The sequence below is a fragment of the Lithobates pipiens genome, unplaced genomic scaffold, assembly GCF_037356315.1.
Source record: "Lithobates pipiens isolate NorthernLeopardFrog02 unplaced genomic scaffold, aLitPip1_a1.2 Scaffold_27, whole genome shotgun sequence".
Taxonomy (NCBI): domain Eukaryota; kingdom Metazoa; phylum Chordata; class Amphibia; order Anura; family Ranidae; genus Lithobates; species Lithobates pipiens.
The window spans coordinates 13,238,491-13,262,694 of record NW_027507788.1 but is presented as its reverse complement, the minus strand read 5'-3'; the positions used below and the strand labels follow the sequence as shown (position 1 = coordinate 13,262,694).

The 24,204-nt window shown below is 43.2% G+C and overlaps 1 protein-coding gene across 12 annotated transcripts in view; it reads right to left on the bottom strand.

Moving 5' to 3' along the window:
* The window catches only part of LOC143933542 (uncharacterized), a 297,764-nt gene that overhangs the window by 252,992 nt on the left and 20,568 nt on the right, over positions 1-24,204 (bottom strand). For 11 of the 12 annotated variants that reach the window (XM_077456460.1, XM_077456458.1, XM_077456465.1 and 8 more), the window contains 7 exons: positions 22,417-22,698; positions 18,033-18,158; positions 16,036-16,195; positions 13,676-13,771; positions 6,746-6,870; positions 3,799-4,080; positions 3,563-3,688 (listed from right to left, as the gene is read on the bottom strand). In XM_077456460.1, coding sequence (XP_077312586.1) covers positions 3,563-3,688; positions 3,799-4,080; positions 6,746-6,870; positions 13,676-13,771; positions 16,036-16,195; positions 18,033-18,158; positions 22,417-22,698 — 1,197 coding nt within the window. The remainder of the gene's footprint in view (positions 1-3,562; positions 3,689-3,798; positions 4,081-6,745; positions 6,871-13,675; positions 13,772-16,035; positions 16,196-18,032; positions 18,159-22,416; positions 22,699-24,204) is intronic. The other variant, XM_077456463.1, reaches the window with a different exon arrangement.

The window sequence follows — 24,204 nt, the reverse complement described above, 5'->3', positions numbered from 1 at the left end:
GGGCTCGTCACTGGGGGTGCTACCTACTTGACATGCACTGACCCACCTGATGCACACTGATCCACCTGATGAGCACTGACCTACATGACATATTGACATACACTGACCATTACACTCACCTACCTGACACACACTGACCTACCTGACATGCACTGACCTATCTGACACACACTGACCTACCTGACATACACTAACCCACACTGACCTACCTGACATACATTCACCTACCTGACATACACTGACCCACACTGACATGCACTGACCTACCTGACCAGACTTCAGGTGACGTGACCTCCTCCTGCTGCTCAGCCGTGGTGTGTGGCAGCATGTGCAGCCAGAGTAAGAGCCATGACAGGACAGGACAGGAAAAGAGAGCCGCCCGCCCAAGCGCCGAGTGGGGATCTTCTCGCAGTGACGTGACGGCCGCATTATAATTCCCGCCTTCTGGAGCCTGCAGCACCTATGATGGACGTCACACATCCTGCGGTCCCGGCATTGGACCAGTGGTACGTCCATCATAGGCGCTGCAGGCTCCAGAAGACGGGACCTGCTATGTCACTCGGCTGCTCTCGGGGTCAAATCGGTCCCCGCTTGGCGGTGGCACTCGGGGCTAATAACAGAACTGTGCATGCCTGAGACCGGGGGCTTTTCCAAGACCCACTCAGGGCTCCAGCCCCCCTCAGCCCCCCCCCCCCTCCTGATGCCACTGCTTGCTGGTGGGCTGAGGAAACCACAGTAAAAGTACATTCTGTCTTTGTCATGTTAATCTTACACTTCTCACAACAATTATTATCTTCATTTAGGAGTTTTCCCTTGTTGAATTTCGTCAAAAAGTCACCAACCAGTAAAATGCATAGGAGTCAATGAAATAGAAAGTTGAGGATGAAATGCAGTGTAGTATTTAAAGTGATATAATTTTTTTTAGAAATAGCAAACATGTTATACTTACCTGCTCTGTGTAATGAATTTGCATAAAGCAGCCCCGATCCTTTTCTTTTTGGGTCTCTCGCTGGTGCTCCTGGCTCCTCCCCCTTGAACAGTGCCCCCTCTCTTTCCATGGGGGGACCGCTGCTTGCTCGCTACTCCCTATTAGACACATAGAGCTGAGGTTCGGCCCCCCCATCTCTCCCCATTGGCTCACTGGCTGCTATTGAAAGCAGTGGTAGCCAATGGGCTGTCTCAGCCAATGAGGAGAGGGAGTCCTGGGGAAGCCGAGACTCTCATGCACATGCTGGATCAAGAGAGAACTCAGGTGAGTATTGGGGGGCTATAGGGGGAGCAGCCTTTACAAACACTTTAAGTTGCTGCTGAGGTTTAGAAAAGCTCCCTGCAACTATCCTAGACCTTGACCTACTAAAAAAAATTATCCAACAGGTACAGTCCCTACTGCTGTAAGGGAGGTGGCCCCATGTTCTTTAGCTCAATGGAGTCTCCTGTCTGTCCCAGACCTTACCCATTTGGAGCACATGACAAAAATCTAAATAGTACTTCCCCACTGCTCATTGCTAAACTAAAGTTTATTAGTACAAAGAGATGTAAAGTAGATGGGTAACTATCAAGATAAGTAGCCTTAAAGGAGTTGTAAAAGCAGAAGGTTTTCTTGCATTAAGAATGCATTCTATGCATTAAGATGGAAAAACCTTCTGTGTGCAGCAGCTACCCCAGGACCTCTCTAATACTTACTTAAGCCCCATCTGTGTCCAGCTATGTTCACAAATCCCTTGACCGTCCGGGACTCTCCTCCTGACTGGTTGAGACACAGCAGCGGCACCATTGGCTCCCACAGCTGTCTATCAAAGCCAGTTAGAGAATCAGGAGAGAGAGGGGGCAGGGCCGAAGAGCAGCTCTGTGCCTGAATGGACACACGGAACTGTAGTTTGACTCGGGAGACCCCATAGCAAGCTGCTTGCTGTGGGGGCACTCAACAGGAGGAAGGGACCAGGAGCAGCAAAGAGGGGCCCGAGAAGAGGAGGATCCAGGCTGCGCTTTGCAAAACCAACTGCCTAGAGGAGGTAAGTATAACATGTTTGGCTTTTTTTAATTTATTTTTTTAAATAAACCTTTACAATCACTTTAATATGTTTTGCACGCACAACGTTCTTAGTTGTAAAGTCTAAGTACATTGCGTGTGAAGCATGTCAAGCTTATTTTCATGATACTTGTCTACTTTATACATCTGTTTGCACTAATAAGGTTCGGTCTAGCAGTGAGCAGCCTGGGCCCACTCTTTCGTTTTCTTTGCAACCCTAACTTTATGTTTATCAACAAAGCAACTGAATACCATATCATCGCTAACATAATGAACAATGGCTCCATTGATAAACAAAGCCATGGGATCATAATCACGATCTTAGTTTCCAAATGTGTTTCATGAATTGATACTTCTTTAACCACTTAAGGACCGCCTCACGCCGATATACATCGGCAGAATGGCACGGCTGGGCACAATCGCGTACCTGTAGGTGGCTCTTTAAGTGCCCAGCCATGGGTCAGGAGCACGTCGCCGCCGCCTCGCTCCTGAGCTCCGTGACCATGGCTGCGGGACCAGTAAACGCGTTCGCCGCTGGTGTCCCGCGATCGGGTCACAGAGCTGAATAACGAGGAGAGGTCTGTGTAAACAAACCTCTCCCCGTGCTTCCTAGTGTGGCTGTCACCGATCGTCTCTTCCCTTTTATAGGAAAAGACGATCAGTGACGTCACATGCCAGGCCACGCCCCCCTACAATAAAGAAACACATAACGTCATACATAACACCTACACTGCCCCCTAGTGGTTAACTCCTTCACTGCCAGTGTCATTTACACAGGAATCAGTGCATTTAAATAGCACTGATTGATGTATAAATGGCGATGGTCCCAAAAATGTGTCAAAAATGTTCGATGTATCCACCATAATGACGCAGTCACTATAAAAATCGCTGATTTTTACCATTACTAGTAAAAAAAAATTAATAAAAAAATATAATATAACTAGTAAAAAAAATATTAATAAAAATGCTATAAAACTATCCCCTATTTTGTAGCCGCTATAACTTTTACTCAAAACAATCAATAATCGCTAATTGCAATTTTTTTTACTAAAAATATGTAGAAGAATATGTATCGGCCTAAAGTGAGGGAAAAAAATATTTTTTTTATATTTTTCTTGGGGATATTTATTATAGCAAAAAGTAAAAAAACTTACTTTTTATAGCGCAAAAATAAAAACCGCAGGGGTGATCAAATACCACCAAAAGAAAGCTCTATTTTGTTTGGGAGCCACGTCGCACAACCGCGCAATTGTCAGTTAAAGCGACGCAGTGCCGAATCGCAAAAAGGGGCCTGGTCCTTTGGCTGCAAATTGATCCGGGGCTTAAGTGGTTAAAAGCCCCTAGTAAATTCAAAAACAAAAAGCAATTGGAAAACCATGTCAAATAGTGAACAACTGCTAAGTAGACAAATACAGCCATTGGAACGCTAGTTGGCTACTGTGTTCTCTTTATAGTACTCATGAAATGGCACTTCTTTCAAATTTCTGAGTGGATTCAAAAACATGTAATTCAGGAATAAAGAGATCCGCTCACCAATGCTGAATGTCCATCCTGGGAGTAACCGTTCAAACTCAAACTTGGCCACTGAATATCTTCATAATTGTACAGAAGGAAGGTCTGATTGCCATCGGTGCTCAGGACAGCCTGAAATGTGTTCACCTGTAAATACAGAAAATGACTGTTCAAGATCAAACCTCTGAAAGAAGTTTTAAAGGTTAGAAAAAAGACATTTTTGCAGCTTAAAAAAGACATCATGGTAATATCCTCACCTTGTATGTTGAAGATCCATAATACGCAACTCGGTGCCACGTGGCTACAAACGCCCACTGAGCTGTGAAATCCACGGCATTGAAGTAAGATCTGATATCAGAGGTGGCACGGGACAGAAGAACTGGATCGGTGGTCTCGCGGTAATATATATCACCCGCTAATCTATTATCTACATCAGCCCAGAAGATAGCCAGGAACGGGTTTCCAAAAGCAACAGGAAGAGCTTGTGGTACAAACTGACTGATTGGTGAGCCAAATGATAGCAGACCATTATTATTCACCTGTGAAGGAGAAGATTGAGAAAAAAAAAACATATTTCTGCAATGTAGGCTTTATCAGGAATGGGACATATTTTGTTAATAGCGTGAGGTGAGTTTATGACCCATGCCCATCATTTTGAAATTACATATACACTATATTGACAAAAGTATTGGAATGCCTGCCTTTAAACCCACATGAGGGGGTATCCCAGCCATAGTCTGTGGGGTTCAATATTGAGTTGGCCCATGCTTTACAGCTATAACAGCTTCAACCTTTCTGGGAAGGCCGTCCACAAGGTTTAGGAGTGTGTCTATGGGAATGTTTGACCATTCTTCCAGAAGAGCATTTGTGAGGTCGGGCACTAATGATGGTGGAGAAGGCCTGGCTTGCAGTCTCTGCTCTAATTCATCCCAAAGGTGTTCTATCGGGTTGAGGTCATGACTCTGTGGAGGCCAGTCAAGATCCTCCACCACAAACTCACACATCCATGTCTTTGTGAACCTTGCTTTGTGTGCTACTCTAAATCATTTGGAGGAAGGGGGTTATGGTGTGGGTTTTTTTTTTCAAGGCCTGGGCTTGGCCCCTTAGTTCCAGTGAAGGGAACTCTTAAGGCGTCAGCATACCAAGACATTTTGGACAGTTTCATGCTCCCAACTTTGTGGGAACAGTTTGGGGATGGACCCTTCCTGTTCCAACATGACTTCCAACCAGTGCACAAAGCAAGGTCCATAAAGACATGGATGAGTGAGTTTGGATTGGAGTAAATTGACTGGCCTGCACAGAGTCCTAACCTCAACCCGATAGAACACCTTTGGGATGAATTAGAGTGGAGACTGCGAGCCAGGCCTTCTTGTTTAACATCAGTGCCTGACCTCACAAATGCTCTTCATGAAGAAAGGTCAAAGATTCCCATAGACACACTCCTAAACCTTGTGGACGGCCTTCCCAGAAGAGTTGAAGCTGTTATATCTGCAAAGGGTGAGCCAACTCAATATTGAACCCTACGGACTAAGCCCCTGTACACGCGGTCGGAGATTTCCACAACCAAATCCGTCGGACTAAATCTGACGGATTGTGTCCGAAACTGTTGCATACACACGGTCGGACTAAGTTGTCGAATAATCCGATCTTTCAGAACATGATGACGTAATTTCGTTACGATGGGACTAGATTCAGGCTAGTAGCCAATAGCTTTGATATAGGAATTTGATCTGAGCATGCGTGACACTTGGTCCGATCAAAATTCTCTACACATGATCAGATTACGTCCGACCGGCCTAGTTGGTCGGGGAATATTTCCAACATGTTGAAAAATTGGGTCCGACGGAGATTCGGACGGAATCAGTCCGATGCATACCACACACAGTCGGATTATCTGACGACACGGCCCGATAAGACGCATTCCGACGGATTCTCCGACCGTGTGTACGCGGCATAGGACTGGGATGGCATTAAAGTTCATGTGCGTGTAAAGGCAGGCGTTCCAATATTTTTGGTAAAATAGGGTATACAGTATATATACACACACACATATATCTATATATATATATATATATATATATATATATATATATATATATATATATATAGCTATGTAGGTACCGTATATACTCGAGTATAAGCCGAGATTTTCAGCCTCTTTTTTGAGGCTGAAAGTGCCCCCCTCGGCTTATACTCGAGTCATCGCTGTCTGCCCGCTCGATCAGCGTGTCGAGCAGACAGACAGCGGCCATTCTATTCAAAAGCCGCGCCTCCGGCTCCGCCTTCGCCTGTGATAGGCGGAACACTGAATTTTCCAGCAGCCTGTGTTCCGCCTATCACGGACATCGTATCATCCTCGTACTACGGACGAGGATGATACGAAGTCTGTGATAGGCGGAACACAGGCTGCTGGGAAATTCAGTGTTCCGCCTATCACAGGCGAAGGCGGCGGCGCAGCTTTTGAATTTTACAATGGCCGCCGACGAAGAGGGCACGGGACGGAGGCAAGGCAAGGCACGGCACGGCACGGGACGGGACGGGACGGGACGGAGCCAAGGCAAGGCACGACACGGGACGGATGCAAGGCACGGCACGGGACGGAGGCAAGGAGGCAAGGCACGGGACGGAGGCTCTCGGGACAAAGGCTCGGGACACAGGTAGGCTGGACACACACACACACACACACACACACACACACACACACACACACACACACACACACACACACACAGGGATGGATGGAGACACACACACACAGGGATGGATGGATGGATGGATGGAGACACACACACACAGGGATGGATGGATGGATGGACACACACACACACAGGGATGGATGGATGGAGACACACACACACAGGGATGGATGGATGGATGGATGGAGACACACACACACAGGGATGGATGGATGGATGGACACACACACACACAGGGATGGATGGACGGACACACAGGGATGGACGGACACACAGGGATGGACGGACACACAGGGATGGACGGACACACACACAGGGATGGACAGGCATGTCTCACCCTCGGCTTATACACGAGTCAATAAGTTTGCCAGTTTTTTTGGGGGTAAATTGGGGGCCTCGGCTTATATTCGGGTCGGCCTATACTCGAGTATATACGGTATATATAATAAACACATTTTAGAAATATAAAATGTATGTAGAAAGAGATTTTGTTCCTGCAAACACTCACATAGAGGTAAGAGTAATATCTTCCAAAAAGTGGGATGTTTCTGGTAAGATATATTATTGGAGATCCTCCGTCATCTATTTTTGGGTTGATAATATCAATAACGGGTCCATATGGGTAGAGAAGATCTGAAGTAAAGAAAATAAAATCTGTTATATCCATCCACAATCAAAATCATATTGAAAATATAAACCGTTGCACACTAATTTGAAGAACGTGAAATGTACAGTAAAATGGCTGTAAGTCATTACATTTATTTATTTCTTAATGCAAACAGGAAGACACCACATTTCAAATTGGTAACAACCTATTGGAAAGATTCTGCCCCATAATAACACGCAGCATGTCATTTCTCTCCTTATTTGTTTGGCCTTTGTGGGAATGCTGTAATTACGTCATGTTTTTTTTTACTGTTTGTTTTCTTTGTTCTATAGAATTATCTTTCAAATATTGGTCACTTCTTATTCCCCTGAGGAAGCCAATGCTTTGACGAAACATGTAGGGAATACCTGACCCGAATCTGTACCAAGGCCTATACCACTGCAGCTCTTCATTGATTTAGCTGTGCTCCCTATTTTTTTTATCATTACCATTATTTACATGTTAAATGTGTTTTTTGATATGATGTATTAAAGTATATATTTTTCTAAACTTGTATTCTATTTGAGTTGCTTGGCACCGCAATAATCCCCATCTCTTCTACTACCCACTTTCAATAGGTCTCCTATCCTACAATCGATGTGTAACTCTCTTGCTGATTTGTAATACAAATTGCAATGAAAAAAAATAAATAGGATTTGTAATAAATATATCTGAGAAGAAAGAAATCCAGGAGGGGCTTTACTATGTGGCAGAGCTGTGTAAATATCAAGATTAGATGGACAAAAATAGAAATCCTTTGACAGATAAAGCAGCTCCTGTAATGTACCGCCTCTGTGTACTGTGCTTTATTGCATGGAGTTTCCCTTTACTGTACTTAAGCCAATACTCACACCTATCCCGTCCAAGGCGCCATCGCATTACAATGTCAAGAATTGTTGCCACAATAACTGTTGCCTTATAAAGCTTAGTTAATGATAAAACTACAGTATATGGTATAATGGTTCTTATATAAACGATTTACAGGAGGATACACAGAAGCCGAAACATAAAGATTTACCATGAAGAACATCATTTAGAAAAATGTTATGTATATGTTATGTATATTAAAATATGATTTGATACATAGTGAAGCAACACAATGGAAAATACCAAAATTCTTTTTTTTTATGATTGGAAAGTTTTCATGTTTTTTTACAAAGATTAACCCATTGGCCTAAACCCTTTGGCCCTATTGCTATTTCTTTTAACTAAGGCCAAGAGTCTTTTTCTTGACTATTGGAAAGAGGTAAAAAAAACAATGACCCCAGACTGACCACGCTGCGCTTTACATGAGCTGTACATAGACCAGCCTTGTCTCCCCACTATGACCTCACAGGGAGGGGCCGATGTAATAAATCTGAAATAACTGTATAAATGTAAAAAAAAAAAAACAATGACTACTGGGGGAGAAATTATTATCACACAATAAAAACATTTACTTTTAATTAAAGTGACTGTATATGATCGATTTTTATTTATTTTTTTAATAATAAACATGTCATACTTTCCTGCTCTGTGAAATGTTTTTTTATTCCGCAGAGCAGCCCCAATAATCCTCCTCTGGGGACCCCATCATCGCTCCTGGCTCCTTCCCCCGCCAATGCCTCAAGCCGCTTTCTATGGGGTAACTCATTCCAGAGCTGGCTCTGAGTGTCCATAGACACGCAGAGTGTGGCTCGGCCCTCTCCTTCCTCACTTACTGTGATTCAAAGCAGCCAATTGCTCCCACTACTGTCTCAGAGCCAATGAGAAGGGAGAGAGCCACTGTTCTCATGCAAATCCCTGAATTGGGATCAAGCTCTGCTGAGTATAAGGAGGACTGGGAGGAGGCCGCATACAGAAGGTTCTTTTAGCTTAACTACTTGGGGCCCGTGTTATAGCTGAAAGACGGCTACAGCACAGGCTTAGATTGCAGGGAGGGAATACACGAACGTCCTCCTGTGCTTGCGCTGCCCATGCACCCCTCTGTGTTCACCGAGTCCTTAGGACTTGGCTGATCACAGATCAGAGTAAAGGGCCAATCCCTCCCCTTTACCACGTGATCAGCTGTCAGCCAATGACAGCTTATCACATGATGTAAACATAAGCTGCAATCGGCGTTTTGTTTTCCTCACACTGTCAGCATGAGGAGAAAAAAATAAGCCAATTACCGGCTTCTGTAAAGGGGACATCAGTTCAACACAGTGCAAACCAGTTCTGCTAACCAGTGCCTACCAGCACTCCTAACCAGTGCCCACCAGTGCCAGCTACTAGTGCCCACCAGTGCCACCTATCAGTGCCCATCAGTGCCTCATCATCAGTGCTACCTATCAGTGCCCATCAGTGCCACCTCTCAGTCCCCTTTAGTGCCGCTTATCAGTGCCCTTTAGTGCTGCCTATCATTGCCCATCAGAGCCGCCTATCAGTGGCACTTATCAGTGCCCATCAGTGCCACCTATTTTTGATTACGTCTACTATTGTTGGTGTTTGGGGTTTTCTTCTGGTTCCTTTGTAATATACTAATAATTAGGAGATAACACTAACTTAGAGTCTCCAAGCCATCTAGGATAGATTCACCTACAAATATATCAATTACAGGTAGCGCCTGGGTCCCTCATTGCATATTTTTACAGCAATCACAGCTTACGCCCTTCTTTGGGAGGTGTGAGGTATAGGGACGGCAGCACCTTATCTAGTTTTTTACATTTACTACCATAGCGCGGTTTTGCTTCTTTTGTTAATTTCTTTTGTTAATTTTTTTACCTATTAGTGCAGCCTCTTCAGTATCTCCTGATCAGTGCCCACCAGTGCTGCCTCATCAATGCCCATCAGTGCCTATCAGTACAGTCTATCAGTGCCCATCAGTGCACATCAACAAAGAAGAATAATTACCTGTTTGCAAAATTTTATACCAAACTATGAAAACAGTTTTTTGTTTTTTTTTAAATGTTCGGTTTGTTTAGCAAAAAATAAAAAATACAGCCGTGATTAAATACCACCAGAAGATGGGTACAGTGTAGCATGACCGCACAATTATCATTCAAAGAGTGACAGCGCTGAAACCTGAAAATTGGCCTGGGCAAGAAGGAGGTATATGTGCCCAGTAAGTGGTTAATGCAGAGCCCACTTTAAGGGCAAGCTTATGATTAAAATTATAGAATTTGCACTTGGTGTTGGTTGGATCTTTAGATATCTAGTTATTTAGAGGCTATGACTGGCTGACCTTGGCTCATCTTTTTTTCTCTACATTTTTGGAATCAATTTGTGCTGTGGGTTTTGAAGGTCTAGTTCACTTTTAGTAAAGTTGTCCTTTACAGTTCTTCTCCTATTAGAATGATCACCAGTTTTAAATATTAGCCTTCAGCCACACTCTGGAGATCTTCACAGTGCAGCTCTGCCTGACCTGGTAGGGTTGTTCATCCACTGCATATGCACACTGAGCAAACCAATAATTGCTGGTAATGGAATTTTGCACCTATAGCTATGTTTTCCTTTTGTACAGGTTCATCCATAGGGTCAAGGTGATTGGCATAAATGCACAGCGACTGAACAGCCTGGACAGAATATTTATGAGCAAAAGCTGGGAGATGGCCTACTGTGAAAACTAACAGTGTCTATAGGAAGGCAGGATAAGTATTTTATAGTGGTTTATGTTTCTCTCTCTGTCCCTTCTATCTATTTTTTGCAATGTGTTGTGTGTCCCCACCATGATGTGGACATTGGTAAATTGGCATGGTTACATTGATGATAAATCCTTATGCTTTCTCCAGTATTATATGTGCTAAGTGAGATTGACACGCAACCCTCTTACTGATTACATTTGCAATAGAAATTGTACATGTTTTTTTTTTATTAAAATAATTACAGTGCCATCATCCACATACAGAAAGAAAAGGCATACTGTAAATTAAACAGTGTGTGTTTATTATCACTTTAAAGCAGTGACTTTTCATATTTGAGGATCACTCACTTCCATAAAGCCTCTAAACTTCACGAAGTGGTTACAAGTACTGAACCATTACACCAATCCTACACCCACCCCACTTACCCCATGCATGGTATCTCCATACTATATGCAACCTTAAGTGATAATCGTCCTTATTCTCAAATGACCTCTCTTTCAAAATGGATAGAGGAACTAAATACCAATATTACACCTGAAATGTGGCAAAGTGCTTTCAAACTTACTTACACAGCACCCCACAGCTCCAATCATTTGAAATCATACAAAAGACACTTCACAGGTGGCACCTAACACCCTACCTTCTATCAAAAATGTACTCGGGAAACTCCACCACCTGTTGGAGAATCTGTGTGAAGTATAAGTACTATTGCACACCTCAGAATAGAGAAATTCCCTCTTAGCTTTAGGGTTGCCTGCCTACTGCTAGCTGCCAAACGGAATATCACTAGACTATGGAAAACGTCAGAACCTCCCACCATCTCAAGAACGATAGTAGACCTTAATCTTCAGTGTGAGATGGATAGATTAGTAACTAGGAAAAATGTATGTATGAAAAAGTTTCTTTCTAAATGGACAACTTAGCTAATGCATCCAAAATGTACGGCGCAAATATGATGTCCTTTCTTTCTTTCTTTGTCTTTGTCCTTTACCTTGGTACAGTGACACAACTTGCATTATGATAGACTGTTATGCTGGATCTCCCTCTTTCTTATATTCCCCCAGCCCTATCTTTTTCCATACCTTCCCTTCTTCTAATCTAGGAAGTGGACGGGCAGCATGTCTGGCAGCTTTCTTCCTCCTCCTGTGGTGTGGATCATGACGGTTTCTGCCGTGCAGTCCCCTCCTCCTCCATCTCCTAAGCATCCAATTGGATAGCCCTACCTTTCAGCCAATCGGGAAACAGATATCACACCCGCACTTCCTAATTGGCGGAGAGGCGATTCAGAGTTAGAAAAGCGAATATTTATTTGCTTTTATAACACACCTGGGTGAATTAATGGCACAGTGCTCTGTGCCATGACCCCACCTTATTTTGAAGCCACCCCGCTGCTGTAATTAATGCACCCGGCTTCCTAAAAGGGGCCGGGTGCATGAATAGGGGGTGGCTATGTGTGCCATGTGAACTGATCTCTGGCCATTTTTGTCTGTCTATCCTCCAAGGGTGTGTGGTGTTTTTCTTCCTTTGCCACATCCAACATCAATCGCCAGGGCTCCTGTTTGTGAGCATATCACTTTTTTGTCATCTCCCCGCCCCTTCACAGCTCCGGGGGGGAAGAATAGTGGACCTCTTGATATTTATTTTTCCCATTTGGGGTACCATATACATGGCTATATATGAGTTTTTTTTCATGTAGTTTGCAGCCTGACCACCATGGTTTGAGTTGGCAAGCATCTTGCAATTAACCATACTTCCCTGTGCCTCTCCTGAACAAATGAGGGTTGTCTTGCGAAACGCATCAAGACTAGTTGCACAGTTGCTCCAGATTTATGTACGACCCTCTTGGGGACTGCTTGGATTTACCTGCTCATCTGCACCACTGTGATCTTGTGAACATTCCAGGCAGGACCAAACAGGCCCTACAGTGGGATGTTCCTTATACCTGGAGAGAGGATTCGCCTGCAGGACCATTGAGCTTTAGTCTGTAATTTAACCACTTGCCGACCAGCGCACGATGATGTACGTCGACAGAATGGCACGTGCAGGCAAATGGGCGTACATTTACGTCCCTTTAAATTTGCCGCCCTGCCATCGGGAGCGCACCGCAGGCCGCGCGCTCCCGCGCTGGTCGGGACCTCCGTGAGTCCGTTCGCGGGACCCGCGGACTCGATCGCCGCGGGCATACCAGCGATCGTCTCACGGAGCGGCCAAATGAAGAAATGCCGTTGTAAACAGCATTTCTCCATTCTGCCTAGCAACTAGTGACGCTGATCTCTGCTCCATGTGATTGGAGCAGAGATCAGTGTTCACTAAATGAAAGCCCAACCCCCCCACAGTTAGTAACACACCCCTAGGAACACTTAACCCCTACACTGCCACCCACTGGTTAACCCCTTCACTGCCAGTGTCATTTACACAGGAATCACTGCATTTATATAGCAGTGATTACTGTATAAATGACAATGGTCCCAAAAATGTGTCAAAAATGTCCGATGGGTCCCCCACAATGTCGCAGTCACAATAAAAATCGCTGATCGCCGCCATTACTAGTAAAAAAAAATAATAAAAAATTATTAATAAAAATGCTATAAAACTATCCCTATTTTGTAAACGCTATAACTTTTGCGCAAACCAATCAATAATCGCTTATTGCGATTTTTTTTACCAAAAATATGTAGAAGAATACGTATCGGCCTAAACTGAGGTAAAAAAATGTTTTTTTTATATATTTTTGGGGGATATTTATTATAACAAAAAGTAAAAAATAATGCGCTCTATTTTTGTTTATAGTGCAAAAAATAAAAACCGCAGGGGTGATCAAATACCACCAAAAGAAAGCTCTATTTGTGGGAAAAAAAAAGACATCAAAAAGTGGTCTGGTCTTTGACCAGCAAAATGGTTCGGTCTGAAAGTGGTTAAAGGCCCTGGCGGGGTAATCAGCCACAAGTGTCACTGGCCTTTTCTAAAGGTCCAGTATTGCTGGTAAGCAGGCAATTTTTCTCATATGGTGTCTGTTACACAGGGGATTGGAGTGGACTGTATATCACTACGTTTGATATCCACGAGTGGACTCACAAGATCCTGTCACTGCTGTTTATTCATCATCCTGACTATTCACCATCTAAGCTCAGTTAGATCATAACTCCCTAATTTGCATTACTTTAAATATCTGCTTGTGTTTTTTATTTACCTGAAGAAAATATGACAGGAGAAGTAGCAATTGTTGTGGTTTGGGGATACTGTGGTCCCGTTGTAGTTGTATCCAAAGGAAAATTAGAGGAATCATCTAGAAAGAAAACACATGATAAAAGCTATGTCCTGACATTTTTTAAATCTCTTCTTAGTTTTGGAATATTGAAAATGAGAAGCTTCACAAAGAATTAAAATAAAAATGGGAGAAAAGTACAACACATTCTTTTGGTCTGTTCACTAAATTTGGTTTTTAGTAGTGATCAATTTCCTTAACATTTGTGATGTTTTTCCCCAGCTCCTAACATAGTTTTCTGAGTGATTTGGTTCCATCATCTCAGTTGGGTTTTACTCTTTGTATGGTATTACAAATACCACCTCTGTTGTTTTTTTGCTATGACACACTAATTTCATGCATTCTATGCTTATACAGCACCTTGCAAAAATATTCACCCCCCTTGACATTTTTTGTTTTTTGCTGCCTCACAACCTGGAATTAACATGGATTGTTTGAGGATTTGCATAATTTAATTTACAGAACAAGCCCACAACTTTGAAGATTTTTTTTTTTTTTTTTACTGTGAAGCAAACAACAAATAGGACAAAATAACAGAAAAAGTCAATGTGCATAACTATTCACCCCCCTAAAGTCAATACTTTGTAGAGCCACCTTTTGCGGCTACCAAGCCGCAGTGGATAAGTATCTATGAGCTTGCCACATCTTACCACAGGACTTTTTGCCCATTCCTCCTTGCAAAACTGCTCCAGCTCATTCAAGTTGGATAATTTGTGCTTGTGAACACCAATCTTTAAGTCTGACCACAGATTTTCTATTGGATTGAGGTCTGGGCTTTGACTAGGCCATTCCAACACATTTACATGTTTCCCCTTAAACCACTCAAGTGTTGCTTTAGCAGTGTGTTTGGGGTCATTGTCCTGCTGGAAGGTGAACCTCCGTCCTAGACTCAAATCACACACAGAGTGGTACAGGTTTTGCTCAAGAATATCCCTGTATTTAGCACCATCCATCTTTCCCTCAACTCTGACCAGTTTCCCAGTCCCGACTGCTGAAAAACAACCCCACAGCATGATGCTACCACCACCATGTTTTACTGGGTTTGCGCCAGACATAGCGTTTTCTTTGATGGCCAAAAAGTTCAATTTTAGTCTCATCAGACCTTCCGGGAGACTGTGATGCGGCACCGTCCCTCGGAAGTTCGGCCTCCTCCTCCTTCCTCTACTGCTGGGCCAGTTAGAAAGTGCAGTGTGCTTTGCTCATGCGCAGGAGAGAACTGGCTGTGAAGCCAAAAGTTTCCACTACCAGGAATGGCGGCGGCAGCAACCGAGAGCCGATCCAAAAGATTGGCTGGAGTGAATATATCCCGAAAACCCTGGACAGGTGTCAATATATTAAAAGTCAGCAGCTACAGTATTTGTAGCTGCTGACTTTACATTTTTTGTGGGGGGGCAGAACTCCTCTATAAAGTGATCATAAACCCTTCCATATACCCTGTGAAGTCACTGCCCTCAGATGGTACACAGAGATGAAACAAATCTTTCTACATAAGTTGTATCTATCTATCTGCAGCCCTTTCTTTTCTACATCCGTTCACAGTGCTGAATTTTAAAGCTTGCCCTAGCCCTTGTACACACGGTCGGACATTCCGACGGAAAATGTCCAATCGGACCCTGTTGTCGGATAATCCGACCGTGTGTGGTCTCCATCGGACTGTTTCCGTCAGAATATCCGAAAGACCAAGTTTTCCAGCTGGGCTATAAAATTTTCCGACAACATGATCCGATCAGACTTTGTCCGATCATGTGTCGAGAATTTCGATCGGACAAAGCGCCACGCATGCTCAGATCAAATTCATACACCAAAGCTATTGGCTACTAGCCTGAACGTAGTCCCGTCATAACGAAATTACGTCATCACGTTCTGAACGATCAGATTTTCCAACAACTTTTCCGACCGTGTGTATGCAACAGTTTCGGACAAAATCCGTCGGACAAAATCCAACGGACAAAATCCGACGGATTTGGTTGTCGGAATGTCCGTCAAAATGCTCCGATCGGACATACTCCGATCATGTGTAGAGAATTCAGATTGGACAAAGTGCCACGCATGAAGAACGTAGTCCCGTCGTAACGAAATAACGTCATCACGTCGGATTTTCCGACAACTTTGTCTGACCGTGTGTATGCAACAGTTTCTGACAAAATCCGACAGACTAAATCCGACGGATTTGGTTGTCGGAATCTCCGACTGTGTGTACAAGGGCTAATAGTTTTAAAGAATAAATACATCAGGACCTTTTATTGAAATTAAATTAAAAAAAATGAAACATGTTTGATCTTTACCTATATCACCGTAAATGTCTTCTGGATGGGGTGTGTCCACTCGGAAAGCCCAACGTCCGTATAGATTGATGTTGCCTCTGAATAACCGATCAGCGATATTGGAAGAGAAGGATCCTGGGAGTGTGTAGTATCCTGTACTGCGCCCGCTGTTCAGCCCAGCCTGTGCAAATCAAGATAGTAGGTAGAGATTTTCTTTGGGTCGGTTTGTATACAGTGCTCCCAAAAGGACCTGCCCATTGAAATGAAAGGGCCGCAACACGGGCGCTTTTAACCCCTTCTTCGGCCACTAGTAGGGTTTAAAAGCGCCCTGCTAGCAGCCGAAAAGCATCAACAGCGGTAAAGCACCGCTAAAATGGCCCCAGTGCGAAAGGGGTCTTATTGTCAAAGCCTAATAACTGCTTGCCGACCACCTGCTGTCGTTTGATGGCGGCAGAATGGCTCCCCTGTGCAAATCGCCGTAGCTGTTTAAGGAGTATAGGGGCCGAACGTGCATGCCCGCCGAGGTACTGAGGAGCCGATGTGCATGCCCCCCCGGTGGCCGCCGTGCACATGCGATCACTCCTGATAGAACCAGAAAGAGGATTTGTGTGTGTAAACACACAAATACACTTTCTGACAGGGCAGAGAATACAAATCATGTTTTCCTAGTATATAGGAACACCAATCAGTCGCCTCCCCCAGGCAGTCCCATCCCCCCCACAGTTAGAACACACTGAGGGAACACATTTAACCCCTTGATCACCCCCTAATGTTAACCCCTTCCATAGTTTCATAGTGAGTAAGGTTGAATGAAGACACCAGTCCATCCAGTTCAACCTGAGTGAGTGTCTACAATTGTCCCTATCCCTATACATTGCACGCTCACATTGGTCCCTACCCTCAAGGAGTCCAAAATCCAAGGTCCGCATTCATATACTAGGGGCCAATTTTTGGACAGAAGCCAATTAACTTACCTGCATGTCTTTGGTTTGTGGGAGGAAACTGGAGCACCCGGAGGAAACCCACGCAGGCACAGGGAGAACATGCAAACTCCAGTCAGGTAGTGTCGTGGTTGGGATAGAACCAGCAACGCTTCTTACTGCTAGGTGAGAGTGCTAACCACTACACCACTGTCCCTGCCAGTGACATTTATATAGTAATCAGTGGCTATTTTTAGCTCTGATCGCTGCATAGATGTCAGTGGACCCAAAAAAAGTGTCAAAAGTGTCCGATCTGTCCGCCGCAATGAATCTACCCCCCTATTTTGTAGACGCTATAACATTTGCGCAAACCAATCAATATACGCTTATTGCCATTTTTTTTTACCAAAAATATATAGAAGATTACATATCGGCCTAAACTGAAGAAAAAAATGTGTTGTTTTTATTTTTAAATTGGAGGATATTTATTATAACAAAAAGTAAAAAATATTGTGTTTTTTTTTTTTTTCAAAATTGACGCTCTTTTTTTTGTTTATGGCGCAAAAAATAAAAACCGCAGAGGTGATCAAATACCACCAAAATAAATCTCTATTTTTGGGGAAAAAAGGACGTCAATTTTGTTTGGGTATAACGCTGCACGACCGCGCAATTGTCAGTTAAAGCGACGCAGTGCCATATCGCAAAAAAAAATGCCCCGGTCAGGAAGGGGGTAAATCCTTCCGGGGCTGAAGTGGTTATACAAGCTGAGGTTAGAAGCTGATTGGCTACCATGCACAACTGCACCAAATTCTGAGTGTTCCAGTTTTAGTAAACCCCCCCCCCCCTTAAGTTCTTGATCAACTTATATTTCTTATTTATTTCTGATCCATTTGTCTGTTCAGCAAAACAGATCCACCTAAGAAAATGATTTTTCTTTTGTCAAAAGTTTCAAGTGAATTTAGAAACGTCTCACTCTAGTATTAGCAATGCACCCAACAGTGCCAATGGTCCATACTGGAGTTAAAAAGATCGTAAATGTGGCCTTCTTGTATGCACTCAGTTAAATGATTCTTATAAAAAAAAATAACATTTGCTTACCATGGTTAGAGGTCCATATTGATTGAACCTATTCATTTGTATACTTGGCCACTGAATATCTTTATAATTGTAGAGAAGGAACGTCTGGTTGCCATCAGTGCTTAGGACAGCCTGAAATGTGTTCACCTGCAAACACAGAACATTGATTTAGGATTATTTATATATATATATATATATATATATATATATATATATATATATATATATATATATATATATATATATATATATATATATATATATATATATATATATCAATATAGTACAGTGGAACCTTGGATTACAAGCATAATTTGTTCCAGAGGTGTGCTTTTGTTTAATTGTTGAATATGCTAATAGTATGTCAAGTAAATTGTAATATCGCCATCTAGTGGCTCTTTTACATACTTAGTATCTGTGAAGGTAGGTAGAGATTGTTGCTCAAAAGCCACCATAGCCACCATACCAGAGACAGCCCCCCCCCCCCCCCTCCCCATAGCCATCTTCCTTTTTCATTCCATGCATCTTCTCCAAAGGATTCCACACCTATTCAGCTGCAATTCTAATGTCAGCCTAACGGAAACATCGTTGATATGTTTATAACCCCTTTTCCTAGTTAGACTAGTGTCTTAGGACTGTATATTTTGTATATTGTGTATACTGATTGTATGTTATTTCCTTTATTTTAGTTTTACTTCTCTGCAATAAAAGTTGAAAAAAGGACCTTGCACCTTCCTCAATGAATTGTTAAGGGAGGAGAGTTAGTTTTCTGTCTAATTATACCTCAGCCACGTACAGTGCCTTGCCAAAGTATTCGGCCCCCTTGAACTTTTTAACCTTTTGCCACATTTCAGGCTTCAAACATAAAGATATACATTTTTTATTTTTTGTGAAGAATCACCAACAAGTGGGACACAATTGTGAAGTGGAACGAAATCTATTAGATTTTTGAAACTTTTTTAACTAATAAAAAAATGAAAAGTGGGGCGTGCAAAATTATTCGGGCCCCCTTGCGTTAATACTTTGTAGAGCCACCTTTTGCTGCGATTACAGATGCAAGTCGCTTGGGGTATGTCTCTATCAGTTTTGCACATCGAGAGACTGAAATTCTTGCCCATTCTTCCTTGTAAAACAGCTCAAGCTCAGTGAGGTTGGATGGAGAGAGTTTGTGAACAGCAGTTTTCAGCTCTTTCCACAGATTCTCGATTGGATTCAGGTCTGGACTTTGACTTGGCCATTCTAACACCTGGATACGTTTATTTGTGAACCATTCCTTTGTAGATTTTGCTGTATGTTTGGGATCATTGTCTTGTTGGAAGATAAATCTCCATCCCAGTTTCAGGTCTTTTGCAGACTCCAACAGGTTTTCATCCAGAATGGTCCTGTATTTGGCTGCATCCATCTTCCCCTCAATTTTAACCATCTTCCCTGTCCCTGCTGAAGAAAAGCAGGCCCAAACCATGATGCTGCCACCACCATGTTTGACAGTGGGGATGGTGTGTTGAGGGTGATGAGCTGTGTTGCTTTTACGCCAAACATATCGTTTTGCATTGTGGGCAAAAAGTTGGATTTTGGTTTCATCTGACCAGAGCACCTTCTTCCACATGTTTGGTGTGTCTCCCAGGTGGTTTGTGGCAAACTTTAGACGAGACTTTTTATGGATATCTTTGAGAAATGGCTTTCTTCTTGCCACTCTTCCATAAAGGGCAGATTTGTGCAGTGTACGACTGATTGTTGTCCTATGGACAGACTCTCCCACCTCAGCTGTAGTCCTCTGCAGTTCATCCAGAGTGATCATGGGCCTCTTGGCTGCATCTCTGATCAGTCTTCTCCTTGTATGAGCTGAAAGTTTAGAGGGACGGCCAGGTCTTGGTAGATTTGCAGTGGTCTGATACTCCTTCCATTTCAAAATGATCGCTTGCACAGTGCTCCTTGGGATGTTTAAAGCTTGGGAAATCTTTTTGTATCCAAATCTGGCTTTAAACTTCTCCACAACAGTATTACGGACCTGCCTGGTGTGTTCCCTGGTCTTCATGATTCTCTCTGCGCTTTCAACAGAACCCTGAGACTATCACAGAGCAGGTGCATTTATACAGAGACTTGATTACACACAGGTGGATTCTATTTATCACCATCAGTCATTTAGGACAACATTGGATCATTCAGAGATCCTCGCTGAACTTCTGGAGTGAGTTTGCTGCACTGAAAGTAAAGGGGCCGAATAATTTTGCACGCACCACTTTTCAGTTTTTTATTTGCTAAAAAAGTTTAAAATATCCAATAGATTTCGTTCCACTTCACAATTGTGTCCCACTTGTTGGTGATTCTTCACACAAAATTAAAATTTTATATCTTTATGTTTGAAGCCTGAAATGTGGCAAAAGGTTGAAAAGTTCAAGGGGGCAGAATACTTTCGCAAGGCACTGTATAGTGAGGGCAGAACAGCGACTGTATATAATATAAAACTGCAGGCAGGGCACTGGACAAAACACTAGGGACAGAAGGGATGTGAAATGATTTGATACAATAATGTAATTTTTACAGTGTTATGTATTTTTCACTTTTTGAATTTGCCGCCAGGGCTCCGCCCCCCATGCGTTGCGACGCTCACAGGGAACGGAGCCCGGCACAGTAATAAATCGGGTGAAGGACACAGCGGTGGGGACATCGCAGGATCCTGGGGACTAGGTAAGTAACTTTGCCAGGATACTGCGATGCAATCCCAAGTGTGGCTCAGGGGGGTTACCACTTTTGGTAGTGAAAATTCACCTCGAGCCACACTCAGGATTACCGCCATGGAGGTTAACCACTAAAGAACGAGCCTCTTTTTGAGATGTGTTGTTTACAAGTTAAAAACAGCTTTTTTTTGCTACCGATAACGGCGATACCTCACATGTGTGGTTTGAACACCCTTTTCATATGCGGGCGCTACTCACGCATGCGTTCGCTTCTGCATGCGAGCTCGGAGGGAAGGGGCGCGTTTAAAAAAAGAAAATGTTTCTTATTTATTTTACCTTTTATGTAAAAATAAAATAAAAATGGTGTCACTTTTATTCCTATTACAAGGAATGTAAACATCCCTTGTAATAGAAAGAAAGCATGTCAGGACCTCTCTTAAATGTGAGATCTGGGGGGGTCAAAAAGACCTCAGATCTCATATTTACACTAAAATGCAATAAAAACTAAAAAATTCAATGTCATTTGAAAAAAATAAAAAATGTCCCTTTAAGAGCTATGGTCAGAAGTGACGTTTTGACGTCGCTTCCACCCAGCAATGATAGGGAGTCAGGTGGGGGCCATCTTCCCAATTACACCAATAATGGTCAAGGTCAAAAAGACCTCAGATCTCATTTTTTTTTTTTTTTAAAGCCTATGGCATGTGAAACACACTCAAAAACTTCACCCGGTGCCATTAAAATGTGCACACACATAAGGAGTGAAGCACAAAAAAGTGCAACGGGTACACAAGCCTGGCCCTGAATACCCCGGGGCATTAGGATCCTGACAGGGACAAGGTCACTTAAAAACTTGGTCCATCTGGCCGAAATCAAACAGACCCCTTTCTTTGGAAGGTCTGCCGAAACAAACCCACCCAAGTACTAGGTGGGGCTCCCCCGAAGGTAGACCCCATGAGACAGAAGGTGAACTAAGCCAGAAGGCCACGTCCACCCCTCCCCAGACTTTAAGGGCAGACCCTAGGACCTGCTACCCTACTCATCACACATGCAAGTGTACAAACATAAAAATACAAAAACGTGAGACACACACAAAGGAAATAAATAAAAAGAAAGTGGGGGAGAAGGAAGTAGAGGAGAGTGAAAAGGTGGCCATTGTGCAATACAATGGCCAGGCCAAACCTCAGATCTCATATTTACACTAAAATGCAATAAAAAAAAAGGTCCTTTAAGATCTATGGGCGGAAGTGGCGTTATGACGTCGCTTCCGTCCTGCAATGTTATGGGGATGGGTGGGCCATCTTCCCCTCACTCTTCTCCATGCCCAGCAAGGGTGAAGATCCGACCTCCTCCGTTGCTGCCAATGGCTTCAGTAAGTGGGGGAGGGCACCAGAGCGCGGCGGGAGGGGGGTCCTTCTCCCGCTGCCAATAAAAGTCAATAAAAGTGATCTCGCGGCAAATCCTCCGCAGAGACCACTGGACGGCTGGCCAAACAAGCTAGCTGCTGCCATAACAATGATATCCCCCTTCAAAGTAAGGACATATATCGGCGTGCCGCTGTCTGGAAGTGACACAGTGCCGTATAGCAGAAAATGGCCTGGTCATGAAAGGGAGGGGGGTAAATCTTTCAGAGGTTAAGTGGTTAAAGTGACTGAAACATTAACAGTTCTCAAGGAAACAAGTTTCTGACATCATTTAAATGTACATAAATGGAATGGAATTGAGCTTACCCTGCTCGTCTTTGATCCCAAATATGGAACTTGATGCCATGTGGCTATAAACACCCACTGAGCCGTAAACTCCACATTATAGAAGTAGGTTCTGACATCGGAGGTGGCCCGGGACAGAAGAGAGGGATCGGTGCTCTGACGGTAATAAACATCACCTTCTAATCTGTTATCTACATCAGACCAGAAGATGGCCAGGAACGGGTTTTCAGAAGTCACAGGAAGAGCTTGTGGTGTATATTCACTGATTGGTGATTGGAATGACAACAAACCATTATTATTAACCTGTGGAGAAGAACATTAGGTTTGTTTGTAATGATTTTGGTAGCTAAACTTTTACCATAGGGACATGAATGCAAATATAAAATACAATTTTGTAAAAGAAAATTCGCACATGCTTAAAGTAAATATAATCCCTAACTGAACGCCACCTTCTTTGGAGCAATGTGTATAATAAACCATGGCCACATTTTTTTTTAAAATATTAGTCTTCATTCTTCGTTGCATCTCAGTGCTGCTAATCTCTTGTAGTCTCCGGCTCTTTTCAACCATCAGCTTCCAGTTTTTTTTTTTTGTCTGAACAAGCTCAAGTTATGCTGAGTACACACGTTCGGAATTTCGGCCAGCAAAAGGCCGATAAGAGCTTTTCATCAGAAAATGTGACCGTGTGTATGCACCATCAGAATTTAGCTGGCCGAATTCCCGTCAGCAAAAAGTTGAGAGCAGGTTCTCAATTTTTCCGTCGGAAATTCTGATTGTGTGTATGCAATTCCAACGCGCAAAAACTCAGGCGTGCTCAGATTCAACTACAAGATGGAAACTATTGGCTACTGGCTATTGTACTTGCTTTTTCTAGTCCCGTCGTACGTGTTGTACGTCACCGCGTTCTTGACAGTCGGAATTTAGTGTGACCGTGTGTAGGCAAGACAGCTTGAGCGGAATCCCATCGGGAAAACCATCAGAGCTTTTTCCGACCAAAATTCCGATCGTGTGTACGCGCCATTAGAAGCTGATTGGCTACCATGCATAGCTGCACCCGATTTGTACTCTTCAGTATTAATAAATCAACCCAAGAGTGTTGTCACCCTATACCAGGAAGTGGCAAAACAAGGACCTCCATGGTGGGTCCACCAGATTTGAACAAAATGCTGCACATTTGAAAAGCTCGAAAATACACTTTGAAAGGACTTGACCATGGTAAAGGGATTGTAAACCTTTGTGTTTTTTCACCTTAATGCATCCTATGCATTAAGATGAAAAAACACCTGGCAGTGACCGCCCCCCGTTTTACTTACCTGAGTCCTGGAACTTGACCCGGCGGGGACGCGCTGTCTCTCTGCCCGGAGTTCTCGGCTCTTGATTGGATAGATTGATAGCAGAACAGCCATGGGCTCCGGGGCTGAGTCATACATTCGGTGCCTATGGACGCCAAATGCTGGACTTGGGTGCGCGCCCGTAAGGTAATCCCCTCAGGAGAGTGTTTCTCCTAGGGGGTTATCTGATGTGGGGAGGAGCCGCTGGGGAACCCCAGAAGATGAGGATCGGGGGCCACTCTGTGCAAAACAAGCTGCACACTGGAGGTAAGTATGATATGTTTGTTTGTTATTTAAAAAAAAAAAAAAAAAAGACGAACCCTTACAATCACTTTAAGGCTTATATGACATTTTATCAATTAGGTCTACATATATTTTAATAAGGATAAGGAGACATCTCTAAATTAAAAGTATGTGTGCCTAAGGTTACAGAACCTAATTTAAAAATATTTTATTAAAAAAAAAACTAATAGTACTC